General features: G+C 35.9%; 1 protein-coding gene across 2 annotated transcripts in view; it reads left to right on the top strand.

Moving 5' to 3' along the window:
• TBCD (tubulin folding cofactor D) overlaps positions 1-25,866 on the top strand; it is a 164,767-nt gene that overhangs the window by 86,688 nt on the left and 52,213 nt on the right. For both annotated transcript variants that reach the window (XM_083354407.1, XM_083354406.1), the window contains exons 16-18: positions 4,552-4,609; positions 7,423-7,452; positions 23,180-23,265. In XM_083354407.1, coding sequence (XP_083210533.1) covers positions 4,552-4,609; positions 7,423-7,452; positions 23,180-23,265 — 174 coding nt within the window. The remainder of the gene's footprint in view (positions 1-4,551; positions 4,610-7,422; positions 7,453-23,179; positions 23,266-25,866) is intronic.

The following is a 25,866-nucleotide window of genomic DNA, read 5'->3' as shown; positions in this document are numbered from 1 at the left end:
GCCCAAAATTTCTGTTGCTAAGCAAAGCAGATTTTTAAGTGAATTTTGCCCCATTTAGACCTTTTTATTTTGCCACAGTTGTTAAGCAAATCACGGCAATTAAGTGAATCATGCAGTCATTAAGCAAGTCTGGCCTCCCCCATTGACTTTGCCTTGTAGGTAGCCAGCTGGGAAGGTTACAAATGGTGATCAGATGACCCTGGGACAGGATAGCTATCATAAATACAGGCCACTTGCCAAGCCCCCAAATTTTGACCATGTGACTTAAGGGGATGCTGCAAAGTCGTAAGTGTGAAAACTAGAAACATAGAAACCTGATGGTTAAAAAAAAGACCTAGTGGTCCATCCAGTCTGCCCTTTGAAGTTTTTTTTTTAAGATTTTGTTGGATGATGGCTTATCCCATGCATATTTAAACTCAGTTACTGATGATTGACCCACCACCTCTGTTGATTCCAAGCTTCCACTACTCTTTTTGTGAAATAATACTTTCTAACATTACTTTTGAACTTCCCTCCTGTAAGTTTGAGATGGTGCCCTCCGTGTTCTTGAATTTTGCTTAATATTGAAAATGCTGCCTTCTCGAACCTTATTAACATCCTTGAATGACCACAACTGGTCATAAGTCATTTTTTTTCAGTGCCATTGCAACTTTGAACGGTCACTAAACAAATGGTTGTAAATCAAGGACACCCGTATCTCCATTTTCCACATTAGCTTGTTCAGATATTGTGATTAAAGATATTTTCAAAATAGACCAATGGGGTCTTTCAAAATGCGGGCCTTTTCTCTTAATACCTAAAGTCTGACGATGGCTCTGGCATTGGTTCTGTCCTATTGGTTCATTTCTGACTTTCTCTGCTTGTACCTTTTTAGTCCATATCTAGTGCAATAATATGTGCCCTTTAGCAGCCTGCAGGAAAATTCTCAGTGGTCTGCTGGGAAGCACTGTGGTGCAGGGGACCAGATCTTCTTCCCTCGATCAAATAAGCAGTCTCCAGAAGAATGTTGAACATCTGAACAGTGACTGATCAGAAAGGGTAGCTTCCTTCTGAGGAGTTTATTCAGGATCCTGGAGGAGATAGGAAATCTCATCATTCTCTCTACCAGTAAAGCCTCACCAGAAAGTTTAGTAGGAGGAGGAGATTGAGGCTCCCGCTGCACTTTAGAGAGCCCAGCAAGGATACCATAGTGCAGGGGTAGGCAACCTTGGCTCTTTTATGACTCATGGAATTCTGGGAGTTGAAGTCCACAAATCATAAAAGAGCCAAGGTTGCCTACCCTTGCTATAGTGTATGTGAATGTATATAAATATATGTGTGTTCATGTTCATGTGTACAGGTCGTCCTCAACGTACAGCCACAATTGAGCTCAAAATTTCTGTTGCTAAGCAAGACATTTGTTAAGTGAGTTTTGCCCCATTTTATGACCTATCTTGCCACAGTTGTGAAATCACTGCACACAGTTGTTAAGCAAATCTAGCTTCCCCATTGACTTTGCTTGGGCAAAAGGTAACTCTGGGATATTGCAACCATCACAAATATGAATCAGTTGCCAAGCATTCAAATTTTGATCACATGACCATGGGGATGTTGTTGCAAAGGTCGTAAGTATGAAAAATGGTCATAAGTCATTTTTTTCAGTGCCATTGTAACTTTGAATGGTCACTAAACAAATGGTTTTAAGTCTAGAACTACCTGCATAACAACAGTCCACAAACCTAATCAGTTTCAGGGTTGTCCATCCTTGCTTATATGGAGACACTCCATTTATTATTTGTGAATCAGAGAATCTGGTTTGTTCTGAAAGGAAGACTCCAAAGAAAGTAACAGTAGTTAGAGTTTGTTCTTTATTCTATTGGACCTATTCAGATTCTCATTTTTCAATATGCTAAATAAAACACAGAGGAATATATTTATATTTGTTAGGTTTTCATGGTAATTAAAGAAGCTGATGAGAAGAGTTGTGGTAATTTATGGCTAATAGTAAGCCAGTATGATTTACCAATTGAAATAGTTTCATTTTAAATGTGTCAGAAAGTTTACTGCTGAGTTTTGATATGATTTAAGATTTGTCATTGTCCAAGCTAACAAAAATAAAGTACAGAAAAGCTAACAAAAATAAAGTACAGAATACAGAAAATGAAACTCATATTGATATTAAATGTAACGAACAGTTTAACATCTAATGACAAAGATGTGTTTTTAAGGAGTTTCTAGTGAGTACGTACAGCTGCCCAAATAGTACATGGTATAATCATGGAGTGATGCAGATGAAGAATTTTTCCTGTGTTTCAAATACAGAGGCATCTTCAGCAAGCCTTTTCTGGAGATGCTGTCTTCAAATTGGGAACTATAGTCTCCTGGATTAATTAAGACCTAAGCCATTTGGGGACTTTAAAATCAGGCTAATTTACAGTGTTTTAACTTGAATCAGTTGTATCACCTTTGGAATTGGTTTGTTTTCCCTTCCTTGCAGAAGGCAAGTAATGTGTGGGCCACACTCGGCTCTGAGAGCAAAGAGTTCCAGAGCATCAAGGCCACTGCTAATTGTGTGAGAATAACAGCCATAGTTTGAATAACCTAGTTCTAGGTATATACGTGTGTGGTATGGAGACAGTTAGGAGCAGAGTTTGTGGATACTCTTTTTTGCCAGATCATCTTTAGAAACTCCAAAGGCATTGTCTCTCTGGATAAATTATTCCAATTATTAAGCTTTCAAAAATCCACATGGTTACTAATCTCTAAACCAGAATCTTGGTACTAGTCCCTTATAGTTCCTAATAACTTATAATACAACAACATTTGAAATTCTTAAAATCATTTTTTCAGTTTTATCTCCAGAGTCATAAGAGTACAGATACATTAAAATACTGTATTAGTGTTTTGATTTTTATTCCCATGACACATTTATTGCTGATCTTGTCTTTAATTATATTTCTATATATTTGTCTCTGAAACAGTGATAAATATGTAGTATTGTAATAAAATATTTAATATATTTTAAATACATAAATTTACATTGTTTGCTAGAAATCAGTTACAGTATATTACATCTGCACCATAGAATTAGTGTGGAATAAAGTAAGTTAATTACAAATATTTTTGCTGCTGATAAAAGGAATTCTGTTCTCATTTATGTGGAAGAATCCTGGTAGATTGTAGTAAAATTAAATAATAGGAATATCCTAGATTCTGTAGTGTTAAATGGGAATATATGTTCAGTGGATCACAGGGACTTCTATAGACCAATCCACAGCATTCACTGCTGCAATTCATATTTTCATACTGGCTTTGCTGTAAGGAAAGCAAAAACCTATCCTACTTTGGGCGGTGCAATTTCTCAGTGGTTAAGATACTGGAGTTTGTCATCTGGAAAGCCAAGAGTCCAGGTTTGAGATCTGAGTGCTGCCTGACGGGGTGAGCTCCCGTTACTTGCCCCAGCGTCTGCAAACCTAGCAGTTCGAAAGTGAGCAGATAGAGAAGTGCCATTTTGGCAGGAAGGTTACAGCTTTCTGTATTTCCATGCTGGCCACATGATGATGGAAACATCTTAGACAATTCTCATCTGGGAATCAGCTTTAAGCACCGCCCCCTTGAGTCAGTCACGACTAGACAGAGGAAACCTTTAAACCTTTCTCCTCACATTAGAAGTCTGATAAGCTCCTTTTCTAATATACAACTTGAAGGACTAAACACTCACGTACAAATCAACTCTCTTACAGATCTTCTTTCCTTTTTATAATGCACTAGAGTTGTTCAGCTATAGCTCACAAAAGCTGTAATAAAATGTGTTAGTCAGTAAAGGTGCTACCAGATGCCTGATTTTTGCTAAAGACTGACATAGTTTCCTCTTACAATCCTTAAAGTTCTCCCTTTTAAACCTGTGTTGCAATTAGCCACCATTGAATGATCAGCATTGAGAGATAGGGTATCCTGTCTTATAAATTAAGATCATCATAAGATCATATATTTTTTAAAAAAAATGCAAATCAAGGAAATAATATGCATATGTTGGTATAATCTTGAAAAAACAATTTAAATGCTTTGCTACAGTATAACTATAGCATAGTAAAGGTAAAGGTTCCCCCGCACATGCGTGCTAGTCGTTTTTGACTCTAGGGGCTGGTGCTCATCTCCGTTTCAAAGCCAAAGAGCCAGCGCTTGTCCGAGGACGCCTCCATGGTCATGTGGCCGGCATGACTAGACACCAAAGGCCCACGGAACGCTGTTACCTTCCCACCGTAGTGGTCCCTATTTTTCTACTTGCATTTTTTTTACGTGCTTTCGAACTGCTAGGTTGGCAGGAGCTGGGACGAGTAACAGGCGCTCACTCTGTTACACGGCACTCGGGATTTGACCCGCCAAACTGCCAACCTTTTGATCAACAAGCTCAGCATACTATAAACCAAATACAGAGTTTGAAATTTACCAATTTTAGCCAATAGTGAATGCAGCTAGTATAGTCCTTAAACAAAAATGATAGCTCTTCTCTTTTATTCTTCAAAAGACAAATTATGTCATTTTTTTTTTCCTTTTCGTTTCTCTTTTCAGTGCCCTGATTATAGCTGCTATATTTGACCGTGATGTTAACTGCAGAAGAGCAGCCTCGGTAAGTTTAATTATAATCTATGGAACAACAGTAATGTATTGAGATGATTTTTCTCAGCAGTACATTATGTTATTCAGTAGCTATTTCAAATGTTTTACTTCCTAGGTTTACATAAAAACAGAAAATTGTATCTCATGTCAAATTCTTCATGTGCAAAGTGTATTGTCTTTGTTTGATTGTTTTTATAACAAGTCAATATGCCAATTGTATAAAGGAACAGCTAAGACTGAAAGAACAGAGTGATCTTTATTATGTCAAATAATAACCACTGGGTGCTTTTGATTTCAGTTCAAGTTTTTAATATATATAGAAAAGGATCTTTAAAAGTTTTTGCAAGTATCTTGTTTATTTTCAATCTGTTGGTGGGACTACAGCAAACATAAAGATCCACAGATTGTAGTAACCGTTATCAACAAACTTGACTGGATAGGATAGGGTGAGAAGGCAGGGTGAAGAAAAATTTCATTTCTTTTCTCTCACATGTTCTGCTGGGAGGAATTTCCCTTTCTTCAGGCTTTGCTCTGCTTTCTGAAAAAATCAACAGGTTCAATTCAATCCTGGATCTGGAACCAACCGTTAAAGAAAAGGACCAGGTCTTCTATAAATACTACTGTCAGATCTTCTGCTCCTTACCTTCATATTATTAATAATAATAATAAAGTTGGAAGGGACCTTGGAGATCATCTAGTCCAACCCCCTGCTCAGGCAGAAAACCCTATACCTTTTCGGACAAATGGCTGTCCAGTCTCTTCTTAAAAACTTCCAGTGTTGGAGCATTCACCGCTTCTGGAGGCAGGTTGTTCCAACTGGTTGATTGTTCTAACTGTCAGGAAGTTTCTCCTTAGTTCTAGGTTGCTTCTCTCCTTGACTAGTTTCCCTCGGTTGCTTCTTGTCCTACTTTCAGGTGCTTTGGAGAATAGCTTGAGTTCCTCCTCTTTGTGGCAGCCCCTGAGATATTGGAACACTGCTATTATCTCCCCCCTTGTCCTTCTCTTCATTAAACTAGACATACCCAATTCCATCAGCCATTCCTTATATGTTTTAGTCTCCAGTCCCCTAATCATCTTTTTTTGTGTTTTATTAACACAAACACATTTCTTTTGTACATTATATTATCAAATGTAAACTCTAAAAATCTGTGAAGCTAGACAGTTTATCGGTCTTGGTTATTTCACACCTGCCTTTTTTGTATAATTTTAGTCAATTGACCAGTTTCTGTTGTGGTCACTTCATTGTTCATGGGCATTAGAAATCCTTCTATTTTTCTCATCTTCTATGTCAATTCTTTCTTGGCTTAAAAAAAAGCTTCATATAGCATTTTCCTATTATCAGTTAGCACTTTACTTTTCATATAAATCTGTTTAAGAAATAAATTATATTATAATGTTATATTTATGTCCACTTGAATAATAATATTTATTGTGAAACATTGAGATATGAATTATGTTTGTATCCTCTTTTATATCCTTTTTCCTCAATTTTTTCATAATCTGAAGCAATTTCATAGTAATTATTTGTATAATCTGAAACAAATGTCACTCTGTAGATGTCATATGATCACATTCCAATACATGTTTAACTATTTAATATAAATGTTAAATACAAATTAAATATTTCTTATAAAAATCTACAATACTGATTGTGAGTTAAATCAGGAATTAGTGATTTAAAAGATTGCTATAAATTCAGTTTATTAGAATGAAAATTGTGTTTCCCATGACATAACAAAAGATAAAGGCAGAAATAAGTAGCCAATTGCATTTTGGATATTTAGCAACAATTCAAGCTTAGACAAATGTAATATGACTCAACATCTCAAAAAAAGAATTAATTAACTAGTTGTTTCTCTCACTCTTCCAACAAAATCATAGTTTCATTGAAATTTAGTCTGCATATGGTTTTATATCTTCACTGAATTCATTTTTCTTCAAATTATTGGTTTCAGAGAAAAAACAGATTGATGAGTATAATTTACATAATTTAAAACTTGTTAATTTGAATAGATGGACAATCTGTACTGTGAAATTTTTAAAAAAACTAAACTGCTCTAAGTTATGTACTAGGTTCTCTTTTGATGTCTGTGGGAATTATGTGTAACTTTAGAAATAGGCTGAGTTGTCATCTTTGCAATACATTCTAATGGTAGAAAAAGAAGCTTATCTGGAAGCAGTTCCTGCTAATTACTGAAATTTACTTACCGTATATTAGATGTCTCATGCAGTATTGAAATATAATACTTGAGTTTTATATAAAAAATACAAAAATAATAATTGATCCAAAGTTTAAATCTGAATATTTTGCATTTCAAAAACGTATTTATGAAGTCTATACATGGAGTTATTTATAACTCCAAGCAAGATAATGCTATCTGTCATCTCATATAATTTATAAAAGGAGGAGGCGGAAGAGTTTAGATATATGAAAATGCTAAATTTATAGCACACAGCTCATTTATAACTTTACGGAAGTAGCCTGGAAAGTCTCTCTCTCTCTCAGTAGCTGTATTCTAAGGGCATTGTCTTTTCATTTCTACGGGAAGCATTGTATCAGCAATGAAGGCCACTGTTCTGGGTGTGCCTGATTTTAATAAACACCCATTCCTAAACTGTTCTCACATAGCATATAAATTTAAAAGAGCATTAGCACATAACAACTGCCTAAGGACATATTCAGCTAACAAAGTTGACTTTTCATTTTAAAATAAAGCCCATGGGTCATTTATATTGCAGCGTGTTTGTTTTGAATTCATGATCTGGTGTTTATCTGCAAGCAAAACTGACTCATTTTTTTATGTTTGCTCTCTCTGTTCTTAGGCTGCCTTCCAGGAGAATGTTGGTAGACAGGTAAGGTTACTTAGGGGGGAAAAAAACCACAAACCCTTTCATTTAATTTCTTGTAAATCCACTAGAGCATAAAATTAAGTGTAGGTGTTTTGTCACTTCTAGCAGTGAATAAGAGGTTTGGTGAATCTGGATAAATGATTTCAAAATCTAAAATACCTTCCAGTCTTAAAAATGTTATTATGATGTTTCAGAAATTATGATTTCAGAATATTTTTCTGTATTGGATCTGTATTGGATTGGAGCTTTCCAGAAATCAGCATGTCCAAATACAGTTTCTTATTCTCTTTGTCCAACAATCCTATCTGTTCTATTAAGAATGATATACGGGTGACTGTGTGTGTGGAGGGGTGTCTTATAATGAGGCATTTTTTTAGTTGATGAGAAAAGAGATACATAAGCCCTGTTTGCTGTAGAGATTTATTTTATTATTATTTTTTTTAACAAAATCATGCCTTTGGCCAAATTTGCTTTGTAGTTTGCACCCAGCATAAACAAGCACATCCACCTCCTCTTGTATTCCTGGTGTAAAAACAAGAAGTAGGAGGTGGTCCTAAGTTTCAGATTCTTTCTATTTTATTTGAAGTCATTTTTATTTTTTCTAAAAAAAAATAGAACCAACAGGAAAGGTGTTTACAGAACTTTCAAGTATGGTACTATTTTCCTCTGAGTTTAAGGTACTTTTGTGTGTGTGTGTGTGTGTGTGTGTGTGTGTGTCTGTCTGTCTGTCTGTCTGTCTGTCTGTCTATCTATCTATCTATCTATCTACACACACATATACATACTGTATATATTTGAAGCATTCTGGAAAGTATAAAAAGAATCAACATGTATCTTGCAATTATACAATAACATCTATCTATAAAATTGTATTTATTGTACCTGTTCTGAAAATGTTATCTCTTGGTACTTTGGCAACCAGAAGCACCATGTTTTTAAGCAGAAGAAAACAGCCAGCCATTCACTGACAAGCGCAATGAGTCTTGTGTGGTACATTAAAGGTTGCACTCAAAAAGTAATTGAAATATAAATTAATAAAAAGCTATTAATCTGTAAAATGTTTTAGAAGTATTCAGCAGGACATAAGAAGATGCATACTTTTTTAAAAAAGGAAATTGCCACTATATCTTAATATTTTGTATTGAAATTAAGCTATTCCAAACTATCCATGCATCCATGTCTTTCTACATACAGCATAGTTTAATATGTCTTAAATATATGTCATCCTTAACAGGTTCTTTTTGTCAAATTCTTTTTCCTAAATTCCTTATTTTTAATGTTCTGTTGCTTTAATGTACTCCCCTCCTCCCTCCTAAAAACATTTATCAAATGATAAGAAACTCCTTATTTATATAAATCACTTAGCTCAAATTTTAAACATGTCATTTCAGGATCGCACAGAATAATATTATTTAGCCTTTTCATTTTATCAATCGAGATCCAATTTAGACAGAAGCAACACACAGTTTTAAGTCAAAATTGTAATTCTGTGAACATGTAATCTTTGCAAACTTGAAGAATAGTCGTTTTAGTTGAGCCCCATGGCTGATAAATCCATAGTTCTTTATATAATTATAAATCCCACATTGATAATATTTTGTTAAAAATTATATCCATGGTTAAACTGTATTGATCATGGTAATATCATACAGATACAATGGGAAAATCCATTTTGTGGGAGTAAAAGTCCCTTCAGCATTTTATAATGAGGTTGATAGTCAATTATTTTTAAACATTCTCAAATGTGTCCAATAAAACATGAAAGGAAACAAATATTATTGCATTAATCTCATTTCAAGGTGTTAGTGATGACTTACAAAGCCCTACATGGCATGGGTCCGGATTACCTACGGCAACACCTGCGGCCGGCGTCAACTTCCCTCCGTCCAGTGCGCTCCCACAGAGAGGGCCTCCTCAGGGTGCCTCCGATCAAGGAATGCCGATTGGTGGCCCCCAGGGGGAGAGCGTTCTCTGTGGGTGCGCCAGACCTTTGGAACCGCTTGCCGGTTGAGCTCCGAACGGCCCCCGACCTTCGCTCCTTTCGGCGCAATCTCAAAACCTTTCTTTTTGAACAAGCTGGCCTGGTCTGATGGGTTGGGGCTGGGTTTTATAATCGGTTTTAACTTTTAATATGTATTAATTTATTACGGGCATTGTAGTTTAATTACTTTTTAATTTTTGTATCCTGGTTTTTATTATGTATTACCCTGTTCACCGCCCTGAGTCCTTCGGGAGAAGGGCGGTATACAAATTAAATTATTAAATTAAATTATTAAATTAAATTAAATTTTAAAATCATGCAAAACATACTTTTTAGTCTTTGAAACCTTTAAGCCATTGATTTGTGAATATGGATATTCTAAGTCTATTCAGGATTCTTTTAAATATATAACACCTATATTGATAATATACTTAGCTGTTTATCAAAAATACTGTGGGCTTAAAATAATCCTAAACAGATAACAGCGTTGACAATAATTCAGGAATTTTAAATGTTACTTGTCTGGATCAAACTGTAAAATCATAAATTTTAATTTTTATTGCCATTTCATAGTTCCTAGATTCCTAAGTTCCTAAGTCTGCTTCCAAGCAATTTATTGATGATATTCTGCATTACACTTTATTTCTGCATTGCTAAATTTTGATATCATATAGTTTGCTGATTCCTTACTTAGAAATCTTACCATCAAACCACAGGCTTCCTTAATGTAGAAACCCTCTAAATCCATATTTCTTTCTTCCTTCTTTTTAACCTCTAGAATATCAGAGTTAAAATCTTAATTAATTTCTAAATTATCTCTGCTTCTCTGAGTTTATCTTGTTGGTCTTTTTGGCTGCAGGGAAATGTAAGAGCCTTTTGATGATTACTGAAGCAATTCCTGACTTTCTCCTCCTTAGAGAGTTCTAAATGTCTATAATGGCAGCCACTTGGGCATTTGATCCATTTAGTTCCAACTCAACTTCCATAGGACTCGGGTTCGAAGCTCCAATTAATAGAATTGGACTCTTATGCTATATGAATGTTAAAAGCGCTGTTCTTTAGGAAATCTTCATATCTTACCTTTCCTTAGCATTCTGCTGGTCTATAGATTCTGCTTTGAATAGAATACTTTATTTGGCTGAGTGTGATTAGACACACATGCAAAGTGTACATGCAAAGCAACAAAATAATAATAATCATAATAATGATACCGATAAGAGGGGGTAGTAGAGAGGATGAGAAGGATAATAATACTACTACAGCCATACAACATGGGTGAATATACTACAGTTGTCAGAGCAACCAGTCTGAAGTCATTCAACTTATAGTTAAGAGAAATTATTGTTATCCTTCCTTGAAGAAAATGTCCCTTTTTATCAGTGAAGAACATAAATTATTAAGTAGAATTTAACTGAGATACTCCATTACATTGCTGGATGACAAGTTGCCATTGATTTACCGATATTCATAGTAATATAGTTTGTGTAATGTTAAGCAGAAGACTACCCTTGTAGGATAATTGGGAAGAGGGAACAATAATAAGGCTAGGACTGTTTCAAAAAAAAAGTAGAAATAGAAGAAATTTGTTGTATTCTTTATCATCTGTTTGAAAATAAATCCCAGGGGATCTTGTTTAACTATTCTTTATCTAATCTGTTGAGTTAGAATTTTGCACCTCTCTGGATTCTGGAAGAAAACAAAATAAACCCTTTTGGTTTAGAATGCATCCACAATTGAATCTTTTACAAATTTTCAGAAAGGAATAAAAACAAAGTAGTGTTCATTCATTGAATTTGTATATAAAACATATGTATAGATTTTAATCTTCTAGAGTTACATATGGAATTTTTATAGATGATTAGATTAAAGAAGAGTCTAGTTTTGTTCCATTAGCATCTGATTATATTATAAATCCTAAAAATGCAGTTTGTTGAATAAATCCTTTATTGGAGTGCCCCATTACATTATGTATTATGCTGGTTTAAATGCACTGCCACTTTATTTTGGGCACCTGTTCCTTGATGAATCATTCATTTAATATAGTTTTACTCTTTCAGCGTACGTAGTGAATTGCCTAGAGTTATTCTAATTAAAAATACAACCAAATTCTTCCCTCAAAGGGAAGATCGATTCCTTTTAAATTGCTGTTTTCTGTTTTATACTTATTTGTTGTTCACTGCACAGTGTCTTAATTTGCCAGTCTACAAATATTATAAATAAATAATTAAATATGTTTCCCTTCGCACCATAAAGCTAAAACATTATTTAAACAAAACAGAATATACAATGTATATTCCGTGTAATATAATATCACACTTCTTCCATTTTAAATATTGTCGGCTCTGCCTCTGGATCAGAATCACAAGTCTTATAAACTGCAAAAAAAATATATTCCTTCCTTTTTCTTATCAGTGCAAAAAAGAGCTAACAAAGCCTTTATTTGCAATGAAGATGACATATTGAAAGAATTATTATGTTTTATCTACAGCAGTAAAAAAAAAGTTTAAGCTCTTTCCTGCCTAACTTGGGCTTAGTCTTTGATTATGCTATCCTGAAGCAACAGTTTATAATTGAAACTATAAATGCTTCAACCTGTAGTTTAACATAATTTAGACAAACTCTCATAATTAATATTCAGTGTGAAAATACACCAAAAGAAAAAAAAATAAAAAAGATACAGACACAACATAGGTGAAATAACCCCTTCCCAAGAGGGTGCATGATATTTTCTATAGTCCTTTAATATATATTTTTCTGGGTAGCTTCAGCTGATTAGTAACCTTCAGAATGAAGCACTGGATTGAAACTACCATTTTTATTTGACATGACTCAAAAAGCATTCTATGTTACAGAGTTGATGTTAGAATCTTTGTACTTTACCATCTTCCTTTAAAAAAACCAAGGAGGACGGGGACTTCAATTGCATCCTCACTGAAGTTTCCATGGTGATGAGTTTAGAAATCTGGGTTGCTTGTAGCCACATTTAGTTTTCTTTTTGTTTTTGATACCCAGTACATGTTCATGCTTGGTATATTCAATCTTTGCTGCCTTAGGGATTTGCCAACTTTTGTATTTAATGTTAGTCCTGACTCCTACCTGTTCTGAAATCCAAGCCACTCCTTTAGATGTCTCTGCACCCTGAGGTGGCTGTTACCACACCCTCCATTGACTATTTCTCACTGAGATGGCAAAATAGTCTGGTTCATCTGGTGAGTATGATAGTGCTAGAGAAAGAGATACTTAAAAGTGCAGTTTAGCTTAGTTCTTTTTTTATCAATACAATTTTCTGAATATTTAGTTCTAGTTATTTGGCTGTTGTTTGGAGATCTGTCTGATGGTTTGAACGTAAGGACTTTTTCCCTAGCCAGATTGCCTTTTATAAATTACCAACCTTTGCTTGGAATGCCAGCTTGTGATCCTGGTACCTACCCTCTTATCTTGCTCAAATGTTGATACTCAGCACATATGTAGGACATATGTCTTGAACCTCAATAACCACAAAAAGTTAGATAGTTTTTTCAAAGAAAGTAAAGGGGAGTTGTAAATCCAAGAGGGAGTAGATTATAGGCTGTGGTGTGTCCCAAATAGTAGTGTGGCAAACGTGTAGGATGTTCAGTTTTGTATGTTGTCATTCCAACAGTTTTTATAATGGCAAAATTACCTGTCTCATTATCAAGTAATGGTATGAGTAAACACCCTATACTGACTTCATCTTTTTTCAAGTGGGTGGTGTTTTTAACTTCTCAACCTGCAGTGTTGACATAGTTGATGTAATTTCAATTTATTAGAGTCTGTGTCCAAATCCTTAAGAGGATTGCTATAAATTTATATGATTATCCTATTTCAAACTAAAGTACAAAGTAATCATAAGAGCATAAAAGCATAAGACCTCCTGGATCAGACCGTAGGTCCATCTGATTCAGCATTCTGGAATAGAAAGTGTCCAAGTGGATGGATTTGAAAAGCACATAAGTCTAGATTATCCGGCAATAGCCTCTTCCCATCTGTGTAATATAACCACAATTCTTCCTCATTTTATCATTTTTCTTAATTTTAAAAAAAATTATTCAAAAGATTAACCCAAATGAAAAAAAGAGACAAAACCAGCAAGATCATTTTTTAAAAAATGTTAATTAAAAAGGACAAAAATCAGATCAAAACAAAACACATACTATTCACCCTACTGGAACATTGACAAATCTATTGCAACAATAATAGCTTCCCCCCTGGCCAAACAGGTTCAAAATTTGTAAGCTTCTACATCTATTTGCAACCCAATTCACCTGTCGTACATTACATATATGAAATAAAAAATAGTGAATAGTTTAAACAACAGCAAATTTAAAATTTCAGGCCCTCTGTTAACAGTCTGTTATTGTAATTTACTCAAAGAAAGTCTACAATAGTTTCTTATTTACCACAAATCACCACAGTCATTATCTCTGATCTGTCCAGGGTCCACCCTCGTTTGGCTCCTAATAATGAAACTTTTCCTTATATTTTTAATTGGGAACTTTCCGAAAAATTACATCTCATTTCCAAAGTTCTTAAGTCTCTCTTGTAAATTTCTCTGCAGCATCCATTGTTGAAAAACTCTCCTTAAAAACACAGTATTTCTCTTGCCAAGAAAGTAGGGTCCATCCTTCATTAATTCCATTATCTCAGAATTGCTTGTATTTATATTCCTTTCAATCTTTGCTGCAGATCTATATTTTTCAAAAGCAATAGATCAGATTCCAATTCATCAAATTGGAAATCAAGTCCAACTGTTATTTCCTGCTTTGGGGTATCGAGTTGAGTTTGCACAACCATTGTTGACCCATCAAATTTTTTGTTTATATTTTCAAATAAAACCAGTAAGTTGGAGAGGATTCCTTTTTCAAATGCTTCCCAGAAAATTTCATCTTTTAGAGACACACCGTTCTTTCTTTCCAAGGACAAGAGAAGCAGATAAGTTGTAATCAGCATCTACAAACAAGGTTGATAAAGATTTTTCTTTAGAATCAAAAAATGATTAAAGTAAGGGGAATTTTAGCATTGAAAGTTAAATATCAAGAGCGTTTTTTAAAGAGCTAGAAAGAGCAGAATTTGCAATATAATTCCGTGTAAAATGTAAGTACAATTGGATGACATTTCACTGCCAGAAAATATATTTTCACCTCAAATCTTACAGCTAAAATGAAAATGTCTTGGAATTTAATAGTAAATAGGGAAATAAGTGAACAAAAAATGTAAAAGTCCTGCAAGAGATTATAAAATAGGTCAGAAGTCAACTAATTGTAAATCAAGAGATAATAAAGCTTCAAAAAGTATAATTAAAACCCAGGCATGTTTAAGAAAAAAGAACAACTGAAGGGAAAAGATGGCAAGAGACCCGACCCTTCTGATTGCTCCTTACTGAGAATTGCATTCACATCCTTGGCCCTTCCTAGATTCCCCTTCAAAAAACAGCTTTGGCAGGAAAAAGTCTTTTGAATCCTGAGGAATTTTATATTTAACTCTTGGTTTTTCTCTTTTCTGCATAAATCTGGATATATCCCTTTGCCATTGCTTAAAAATCTATCATTTGTAAAAACAAGTATTGTTTGAAGTAAAGATAATTCTAAGTAATATATTTATATGCACACACACTGTGTGAGATGAATTTGGCCTGAGGAGAGTGACTTTTGTTCCCCAAGGTTGCCAGACTTGCTTTCATGGTTAAGGCAGGAGTAGACTAAGGTCCCCTGCTTTTCTAGCCTGATGCCTTGACTACTAGACCAAACTGACTCTGCTTTCATTTTTACCATTGAAATTCTCGCCAACAGGTGATAATGGTTACTTTTCCATCTTAACAATTTTGTTCCATACCGTACCTTAACATAATTTCAAAGAATAACAGAGTTGGAAGGGACCTTCTAGTCCAGCCCCCTCCTCAAATTAAGCATAATTATTTTGATTAAATCATATTAATCTTGGTATTTTACTTTTTCTCAATCTAAAAACCAGTGTTTGCAGTAATTTCTATTTGATCTTCCATCTTCATATTTCTCTTAACATCTTTTTGACACTTACAGTAATTATAAAAATAGCTAATACACCATTTTTTTAACTTTTCCATCAACATCATTAACATCTCTCTATTCCTTTCCATAGGATTTCTCAAAATTAAAACCAAACCATCTGCAAATGCACTTAATCTTAAAGAGTTTTTAACTTTCATTCCAGCAATTCTTTTGTTGTATCTTACATCTCTATTTAAAACTTCAAGGGTTAGAATGAATAGTAACAGTGGACATCCTTGCCATGTCCCTTTCTGTATATTACAAGGTTTTATTAGTTCACCATTAGCTATAATTTGTGCCTTTTTTGAAGTGTATACAGATGTTATTTGTTAATTTAAAAAAATCCAAAATCCATTGTCCTTCAGGATTTTAATCAGAAAAGTCCATTTCAAATTATCAAATGCAACTTTAGTGGGTAGTGGGTAGTCAGTTGTTAAAGGTGCTTTTACCTAGCTGTATAATAAGATTCCTTACCAAACATGCTGTTAGTAGCATCTAGGGAACTGCACTGTGGACAATTGTCATTCAGATAATTTAAATACATGGACATGTCCTTTGAAAAATGTATACATTTCAGGTAATTCAAATCAGGATAATAGAATAGTCATATCGTAACAGTAGTTTGCTATCTGCATTGGCAGACCAGCTGGTCTGTTTCCAGATCCGGTTCAAAGTGCAGTTCACAGTCTATAAAGCCCTCAATGGGATATCTGAAAGAATGATTATTTAGAGACTGTAAAGAATATTTGTAGCTCGGGTTGTAGATTTAGGCAGAGGTCTGTCCTCCAAGCTTGCTGCTTGGCTCCTGGGAACCATCCAGAAGCTAAGCAGCAAACTCAGACACAAACCTCTGCCTAAAAAGAGTGATTATTTATTTATTTTCTTCCAGGACTGTGATATCATTACCTAAGGCACTTCTTCATGGTCTTCTAATAAGGCTTTTACACAATGATCATTCTGTGGACTATCCCCTCCATAGAGGCTTACCTGCTACTTATTTTTGGTGCCGTATGAAGCCTAGTTGTTGCTTGAGAACTTTTGAACTTTAGTTATTTATTACCAAGACAGGTATCCCCCATTGTATACTTGCATTTTTATTCATGTTTCCAAATTGAAGTGACTTTCCTTAGCAGAAGTATTTCTTACATATATATTGGTGCAGATACTTGAGACGCTGAGAAAAAAAACCATAAAAGGTTTTGAAGAATCTCCAGATCAGTGGTGAAGATTGCACACTAAAACATTAACATTTTATGCAAAATAGAAGAGCTTGTGAACTCTGCCAAGGAGATGAAAAGATTACAAATTGATATCCTAAGGATAAATGAGATGTCTTGGAATAGATCTGGGTAACTTGATACAATAATTGAAGGAACATTTTATTTTGAAATTTATTGGAGGTCCAGTAATGATCGTGGGAAAATCCAAGGGCAAGTCATAATTTTATACCCAAATGATAAAATATTATTACTATCAGGATACCTTATCTATATGAACATCCATATTTATGACTCTAGGGCACATACGTGATCATGCTTCAGTTGATGTATGTTTTGGTTGGATATAGATTTCCTCCAGTTTTAATTAAACGGAGCAACATATGGTTTCTATTTCTTCTGCGAGGAGTCTTACAAAAGGAATTAATTCATCCATTAAAATATCAAGGAGAAATCTGTTAAAATATCGAGGGGGGATAGCCTTACTTTGGCTTTTAAAACTTTAGGCAAAAGGAAGACATTTTTGGTTAAGGCACCAGGTTAGAAAGCAGGAGACTGTGAGTTCGAGTCCGACCGTAGGCATGAAGGCTGAATAGGTAACTTTGGGCCAGTCATTCTTTCTCAGCCGAACTCATCTCACAAGGTTCTGGGGAAAATGGGAGAAGGAGGGTGTTTGGGTATGTTTGCCACCTTGAGTTATTTGTAAAGGTGGAGTACAAATAAAGAGTGGCTGGATTTGAGCATAAAATATTATGATTACATAGTCTATCTCAGGGTTTTCAACCTTTTCACCCATTGTACCACTTTTAGGATATGGCAACATCCGAGTACCACCAATCGCCTAGCAAGGTGTAAAAAACTTAATGACCAAAAGAAAATGTGAAGTACAGGTAGTCCTCGACTTACAACAGTTCACTTAGTGACTGTTCGAAGTTACAATAGCACTGAAAAAAGTGCCCCCTAAGCCACAGCCGAGCAAGACCCCTGTTTCCCCGCCTGGCGGCGCTCTTCCTCCTGCCCAAGGTTTTTCATTGTTGTGAGCATTTCTGTTGAGGATTGGCAGCGGGGCTGGGGTATGTGTGTGCGTGGGGGGATGTTTGGTTTTTATCCCCCCCCTCTGCTGGGTGGTTGCAGCAGGTTTTGGTCACTTCACATGACCCTGGGACAGTGTGACCATCATAAATATGAATCAGTTGCCAAGCATCTGAATGTAAATCACAAGGCCCTGGAGATGCTGCAACATTCCAGCTCATCGGCGCTTCTTCTGGGTTCAAAAGCTCCAGGATCAGCGCCAAGTTCCAGCTCGATCCTGGCATTGATCCTGGCGCTTCCACTGAGCCCTGACAGCCCTGCAGCTCCAGCCGTCTCTCACTCAGGCTTGTGTGGTGCTGCCACCGGTTCAGCTCATTCCCCTCCCCGGCTACTTTTCTAGGATGGTCACGTACTACCTGCCAGGTGCCAATGTACCACAGGTGGTACCCGTACCACTGGTTAAAAAAGCTCTGGTCTATCTCATTTATAATTATGTGCAGCGTGAAACAAAAAAATCCTTTGTTCTGTATCAAGACTAACACCTTGTGGCTCGGAAAAACAACCAGAACATTGGACAGGTCAGAATCCAAACCAAAATCATTTAGGTTCATCTGATACTTGACCAAGACAAATCTGGAGAGTTATGAGGGCAAATTATGGAAAGGCTGGTATGTCTTGTTCCTCTCTCCCTTCTTCTCATCTACTTCCTAATATGTTCTTTCCTCTTTAATCTCCCCTTAGCCATTGTTAGTCTTGAGTTCAAGTGTAGCATGTTTGCTATGTCCACCCAGCCTTTCATGTCTTTTCTTTACCTGCTGCTGCTGCTTTCCTGCCTGCAATAGCCCTTCCACAAGCCCTACCTCTCCACTGCCACGTACCTGTCTTCCTTTTCCTCAAAAACTAAAATGCATGCTCCAACGCCGTACATAAACATGCAGTCTGTGATTTGGTCTCAGCAGAGTCTGATCCATACAGATTCATACTCTGTGCATGGAACGCTATGCACATCCCTCGTTCTACAATTTTGGCTGGTTTGGTCTTTTTCCATTTCATTACCAGATACAGCAAAATCTAAATTAGTTTCTATCCTAAATATTTACGTATGCTGACTGACTGTGAGTCAAAAACGACACGGCAGTAATTCACAATCGAAGGGAGTGGGTGCTGTTTTGCAACGTTTCAAAACCCAAAAGGTCTGTTTTGCTCTGAAGGATTTATTTGAGACACAGTCGTCATAAATACGTTTTATACTTGGACCATTTAAAAATGATACTGCAATTATCGCATGCACCATATATGTAATAACTATTATATAATAATACAAATTCTATCAACACAGTTATTTATAGCAAATGTATTTATCAATAAAACTGAAAGCAACTTTTGGTCATATGGAGATTAATGAGATATCAGAGTTAACGTAAGGAATGTGGTTCCAAACACAGGTAGTCCTCGACTTACAACAGTTTGTTTACTGACTGTTCAAAGTTACAACAGCACTGAAAAAAGTGACTTTTGACCATTTTTCACAGTTACAACCTTTGCAGCAACCCTATGATGATGTGATCAAACTTCAGATGCTTGACGACTGGTTCATATTTATGCCGGTTTCAGATTCCCAGGCTCATGTGATCCCCTTCTGACAAGCAGTCAGTGGGGAAGCCAGATTCACTTAACAACCATGTGACTAACTTAACAGATGCAGTGATTCACTTAACAACTATGTCAAGAAAGGTCGTAAAATGGGCAAAACTCCCTCAACAACAGAAATTTTGGGCTCAAAATAAGTCGAGGACTACCTGTATTCTAGAGGCAATGTATAATTTGTAAGAAGGAGAAGCATATAAAATTAAGTATGCCATCTCAGTGGTTCTTGGTTTGGGAAAACATTTTCTCTTAGTGCTGATATTGGCATTCTTTGTTTACCAAGTTAACACCTGGATAGTTTGTTTGGTAGAATAGTTTGTTTGATAGAACATATTTTCTTTCTATGTTTGTTTCATACTAAAAAACTGTAATTTTATTTCTTGGCCGTGGTGTTCTTAAAATGTGTACCTAAAAGTATATTTTTCTTCATGAAGGATGTACTGATTTACCTTCCTGAATAGTTCTAGCTTTTATGTACATTTTTTCTATATTCTATACATTTTTTCTATATTCATGTGTCTTATGGTTAATATTTATATTGATCTGTATAATTTTGCTTTTAATATGAATTTATAGAGGTGAAGAATTATATGCGACTCAGATTACTTTAATTGGAACAGTTTGTAAGCATTGTAATAAATAAACTGATCATACAGAATATCTACTTTGGAAGACCATCTAAGTATCAGCAATATCTTTTTAGACAGTGCTCTTCATGGACTGCAGAGATTTATAAAAAGTTCACAATTGTTCTCAAGTATTCCTATATTCTAAGTATAATCAATAAGGGTGTCTTATTGAAGCCCCCTCCTCGGGAGAAGAGGAGGGGGTGAGGCCCCAGGTAGGGGTTGAGCTCTCTGGGGCCGCCTGAGCTGAGAGCTTGGGCGGCTGAAGGATGAGCCCCCCCGAAGCCTGGGTTGCTCCGAGCTGCGCAGCGCCTCTGCTCTGGGATTATTGGAGCAGAGCCAGGCGTTAGCAACCACCCCTGCCAAATGGAAATACTTTTGATTATCAAGAAGCAGGCAGAGCGGTACAGGAGGTCAAGGTGAAGTGGACTCTTTTTTTTTACTCTCTAGCTCAATGGATTTTATAGCTTCAAAGTGAAAGTGAGTAATAAGTGAAAGTGGGGGAAGATGGCGGCTAAAACTTCTAAAGCTCTTCGGAATGTGGGGTCTTCCCTGGTGCAAGAGACCTCATTGCAAGCTTTGTTTCCTCCTGCATCTCCCCCGGCATTGACGCTTAAGGATTTACAAGACGCTCTTGGAAAGCATGTACAATTGATGTCTGATATGATGGATGAAAAGTTGAAAAAGCTGGAGGAGAAAATGGAGGAGAAAATGGAGAAATTGGAGAAGAAGATAGAAGAGAAGCTGAGAGCAATGAGGCGGGACATTTTGTCTAAGGTTGAATCCGTAGCTGAATGTGTGCTACAGCTGGATATAAAAGTGGAGGATCTCAGTCAAAAGAACTCTATATTAGAAGCAAAGGTATTAGAAAATGAAAATATAAGGGATAAAATGGACGAAGAATTGAGCCTTGTTCAGTATAATCAGATGCAGTATGCTATTAGCATTAGGGGTTTAAAGGAGAATGGTAAAGAAGATTTAAAGCAGCTGATTTCTGAGGCTCTGGAAGGGGTACTGGGCCAGTCAACATCTGAAATTAAGGGAAATATGGACAAAGTTTTTCGTGTAAATTCATGGATTGCAAGACAGAAGAAGTTACCCAGAGATGTGGTGGTCTATTTTACAAAGAAAGTAACGAGAGATGAAGTTATTCAAGCTGCTTATGATACTAATTTGGTAGTGGATGAGCAAGAAGTTTTGGTTTTAAAAGAGATCCCTCCGAAGATCCTAAGGAGAAGGAAAGATTTTGCATTTTTGGTACAGGAACTTAAGATACGTGATATTAAGTTTAGATGGGAGATTCCAGTTGGATTGGTGGCGACGTATGAAGGTAAAAGATATCGTTTGGTTACTGTGGCTCAGGCACGTGATTTTTATAGTAATGTGTTAAAAGCAACCCCCCTATCATTTTTGGAAGCTGCAAAAGGGTACGGTGGGGGAAAGCCTCAAGATGTTACAGATAGACAGACAGAGGACAATGGTGTTGGAGGGGATCAAGTCAGTTTCATCGGTTGCTGCAGGAGGCCAGAAGAGGATGCGTGCCGCCCTAAGAAGAGCGAGACGAGAGCAAGAGCAAGATCAGCAGAAAGTTATGGAATCTCCAAAGCGTGCTTACAGTGAAGATGTGAGAGAGGAGCGGTCTAAAGAAGTTTTGGGGGTCATGACAGAGGTGCTCCAAAAGTTTTGGGGCGTTAAGATTGCTGATTAATTTTTAGATTAGAATGTCAATGGAGTAAAATTATTATAGAGGAGAAAGAAGGTTTTTTTTTCTTTTTGTTAATATTTTACACAATTTAAGATTGCTTGCTAGAAAAGTATATTAGGGTAATGGATTTAAAGTATGTGTTGAACTAAGAATGGGTATGTAAGCTCCTAATTAATAACAAGTTGTCTTAGAGATTGCCTAAATCTTTTTTTTATATATATTCTTTGTATTTGAACTTTTATTTGAATTTAAGGATGATTTGGAACTGTGAGACATTTGGTGTGATACATGCAAGAACTATTTTTGATCGTAGTTTAGTTTGGTTGGAGATTATTGAGACTAACAGAGATAGGCGCTTTTGGCGTGTAACTGAGAAATTGTTTGGAAATTAGAGAAAGGTGGGAGAATGTAAATAGCAGGTGAAATTTTTTTTGTTTTTTTTTTCTTTTTTTTTTTTTGAAATTAATATGAATAAGGACTGGGATTAAGAAAATTTATTTTGAGCAAAGCTTTTTTTCTGTTTTCCTCTTTTTTTTCCTCTACTTTATTTGTAATGTTAATATTGTTTGTATTCATTTTATATGAGCTAGAGAGAGATAGAATTTATAGTTTATTGTTGATAACATAAGGGTGTCTATGTTTGTTTTTTGATTTTATGCCCTGTATTTAGCTCTGGGAAGTCGGGGGGGGGAGTGGGGGGGAGGGATAGGGAGGGTTGGATAGGGGTGGGGGAGGGGGGGATTAAAGTTAAAATGTATTGTAAAACTTTTTAAATAAAAAAAAATAAGGGTGTCTAGCCAGTCCTTTCTCTCTGCATCCATACATTTTACTGCTGCTTTTACCCCATCCTTTCCCTGGTCTTGTTATGAGATTTTAAGGAAAGTTGTTTTCACTGAATGCAACTATTCACTTTATCTGGTCTGGAAGTGTAGTAGGCTGTATGTGTTCAGGTAAACACAAATATGAATATCAATTTATTTTTTTGCTCAAAATGAGCTCAGAAAAATGTAGGAGAAGCGGGGATAGGGGGAGTTTGACACAGAGTCATCCTATATTCTGCTTAAGTTTAGCTTTTACATATTCATTAAAATGTATCTGTAGCCTTTCTAATTTATTGTGACTTACTGAATTATTGAAAACTGAGCTAGACTATACCTACACCTATGTTCATTCTCCTATTTTACAACTGTTATTTTGGTTGCTCTTTTATTCGTATCCAAGCAGTTGAAGAATACTGAATATGCTTCAGAATTTTGTCTTAGCACTTTTAATACTTGTCTTTTATCAACCAGTATTTTTTGGAAATTAGTAAGTCGCAATAACTACCATCAACAGTTTCATTTTGTGGTTGAATTTATAAAGCAGAATATATATTTTTTCCCCCAGAGGAAAGTTATTCTAATAATGTGCTAGCAACTTTTCAAAGTAAAAATTTGGAATTATGTGTGATTTCTATTTTTGTGTCCTAACTTTCACAGGGAACTTTTCCACATGGAATTGACATTGTGACTACAGCTGATTATTTTGCTGTTGGTAACAGAGCTAATTGTTTTCTCAATATAAGGTAAGAATACTATAAATTTAAAGCAAAGAAGAAACTTGACACTGTTTTTCTTTAAAATTTATTTTCATACTTCTATCTGTAATTATATTCATATAACTGAGAGACGATCAGCATGGTTCTACAATATTCTTTGCTGAATGAACATGCTGGCATTTTATTTTTCTTAGAACAATCTAATTACAAGAAATTTCAGAGCCCACTGAATTTGATTTAGAACAAAGACTAAGAGGCAGGATTTCATTGTAGTGAGATGATAAGGTAGTGAGTTATCTTTGTTAGCATAGAAGTTTGTCATAGCCAAAGGCTCAGGATCCATTGGGTCTTAGACACCAAAATGTCCTTTAAAACTCATTGCTCAACAAAACACTTTGTTTTGGCAGTATTAATAATAGAAGTGTTTTTTGTGCACATGTACCCACATGTTCGGGTGTCATGCGGAAACCCTTGGAATATCTGTCTGCATTTCTAAGGGGATGCAGCGCTCTAAGTAGACGCCTCCCAGTTGGCCCCACCCCCCAACCACCTAACCAGCATCCGGCGCAATGAGCATGCATAGTCAGTTCACAGCAGCAGCCTTCTGACCCTGGTAAACAAACCAGCGTGAGCAGCGGCATGACAGCAAGGCAAGGAAAGTGAAGGCAGGTTTTAAACTTCCCGCCATTTCTCTGTGCCTATCAACTGTTCAGCGGAGTGCCGAACAGCTGAGCCGGCAAATCCGGAAGTTCGGCCAACCACTATTATTGAGCAGGACGGCCTTGCAGCTGAGTTCCACAGGGTCCCCGTCCAGCATACAGGTAATAGGGAGGGAAAGGGCTGTCACTGCCATCCATGCTGCTGGTCCCATCTGCTGCCTCTGGACGCCGCCATCCGATAATCTTGCCCCCTCCCCCCTCCTGTTAGTGGCAAGCCCACAGGGGCTTGACATCTGCACCAGGCAGCATGGCAGCAGCATGTAAAGAACCCACACAGGCATGCCCTGGGCTGCGGAGGCTACCATTATTTTTTTGTGTATAAGATGCTGCACTTGTACAAGACACACCTGATTTTTGAACATGGTGTTTGCAGGAAAAAATAGCATCTTGTACACGGAAAAATACGGTAATGGGAATGTGAAAGGTACTGGTTGAAGATTTACAAGCATCTGTTTGGTGGGAGGGCCCATGCCCAAGAAAGTAGGCCTTTGGGAAAGAAAATCTGTGTTCTGGCTAAGTGACACATTCTTCATAAATTTAGTCTGACCTCCTGGCTTTGTGGGGCAGAATATGAATTTCTGCTTTAGGAAAAAAAAGTGTCTTCATATATTAAAAGGTTGAAGTGTGCTTTCTTATTTCTGTTACTACATAGGTCCTAAGTTACAATATTTCTGATCCTTTAATCTGTAAGAATTAACACATCTCCATGATACTCCACCCTTCTTTCCTACACCTTCTTCCTACACACAGCCAGTTTCTCAACTCTTCTTTCCATGGCTCAAGAATAACAAGACAATGCCAGTAGGGTGGAGACAGTTCTTTCCAGTTTTTCCTAAACAGCTGGTTAAGAATGATGGTAATTATGGGTCTTTTATGACCTGAAATACAAAAGTTCCATTCTCTGCAAAAGGAGTTGATCAAAGATTTGATAGTAACCATTTGATAGCAACCCTCATGATTCTTAGGGAATATTGACTTATAAGTTTGGCTTTCTGTAGGAATGACCAGTTATTTTAGAATTGCTTTTTAAATGATGCAGATAAATGAAAGGATCTAACTCGGTGCTGGGTTTTTTTTTAATTGAGGAATGTCTTGTCTTTTCACCCAGCCCTTCTCATTTCAGTCCTTTGAAGGGAATAGAGAAATGTGGGATCTTTGCATTTTAATTGTCCAAAGCATCTGTTTTAAGGATTTTAGAAGCAAGTTTGGTTGAACTGCTGTAATTCTAATGAATAACAATAAGAAAAATATATTGGAATAATTTATATCCTCACAATTATGCATTTTAAACTATATTTGAATGTTCATAATAATTGCTTCTAAGTATTTAATATAACCTAAACTAATGTTGCATACCTTAACATCCTACAACTTAAAACCCTGTAAGTTCCTGAAGCTGCTTCTGGGATTTTGTCAATAGCGGAAAATTTATCCAATTTTATTTTTAGACCTGCTATTGCATGGCATTTAGCTAATTAAATTGCAGTTCAAATACATTTCTAGATTTTAAGAAAATATGAATTTGTAATCTGCAATACTTGATTACAAAATGTTCTGTTTTCTATTATTTTGAAAAGATTGTTATAATCTATGGTAGAATTCAACAAAATTGCTTATAGAGGACACTCTTGTGAAAAATATGGACGTCTAATCCGACTATTTGACCTGGTAAATATAATTCATTTAATTATAGAGATGAATTTATATCTTACCATGATAACAGTATATTATCTTATGAATCACAAGTCCTTCTTAAATATTGAAAGTATGATAAATGGTTATTACCCTCCACATCCATGCTTGTGAGTTTCCCGAGTTCAGCGTATGAAGCAAATGTAGCACCGTATTGCCTTTTTATATTCTAGTGGAAAAATATAGAAAAAAATTATTTCTTTTAAAATTAATGATA

The sequence above is a fragment of the Vipera ursinii genome, assembly GCF_947247035.1.
Source record: "Vipera ursinii genome assembly, chromosome: 2".
Taxonomy (NCBI): Eukaryota; Metazoa; Chordata; class Lepidosauria; order Squamata; family Viperidae; genus Vipera; species Vipera ursinii.
This window is presented reverse-complemented; position numbering and strand designations above follow the sequence as displayed.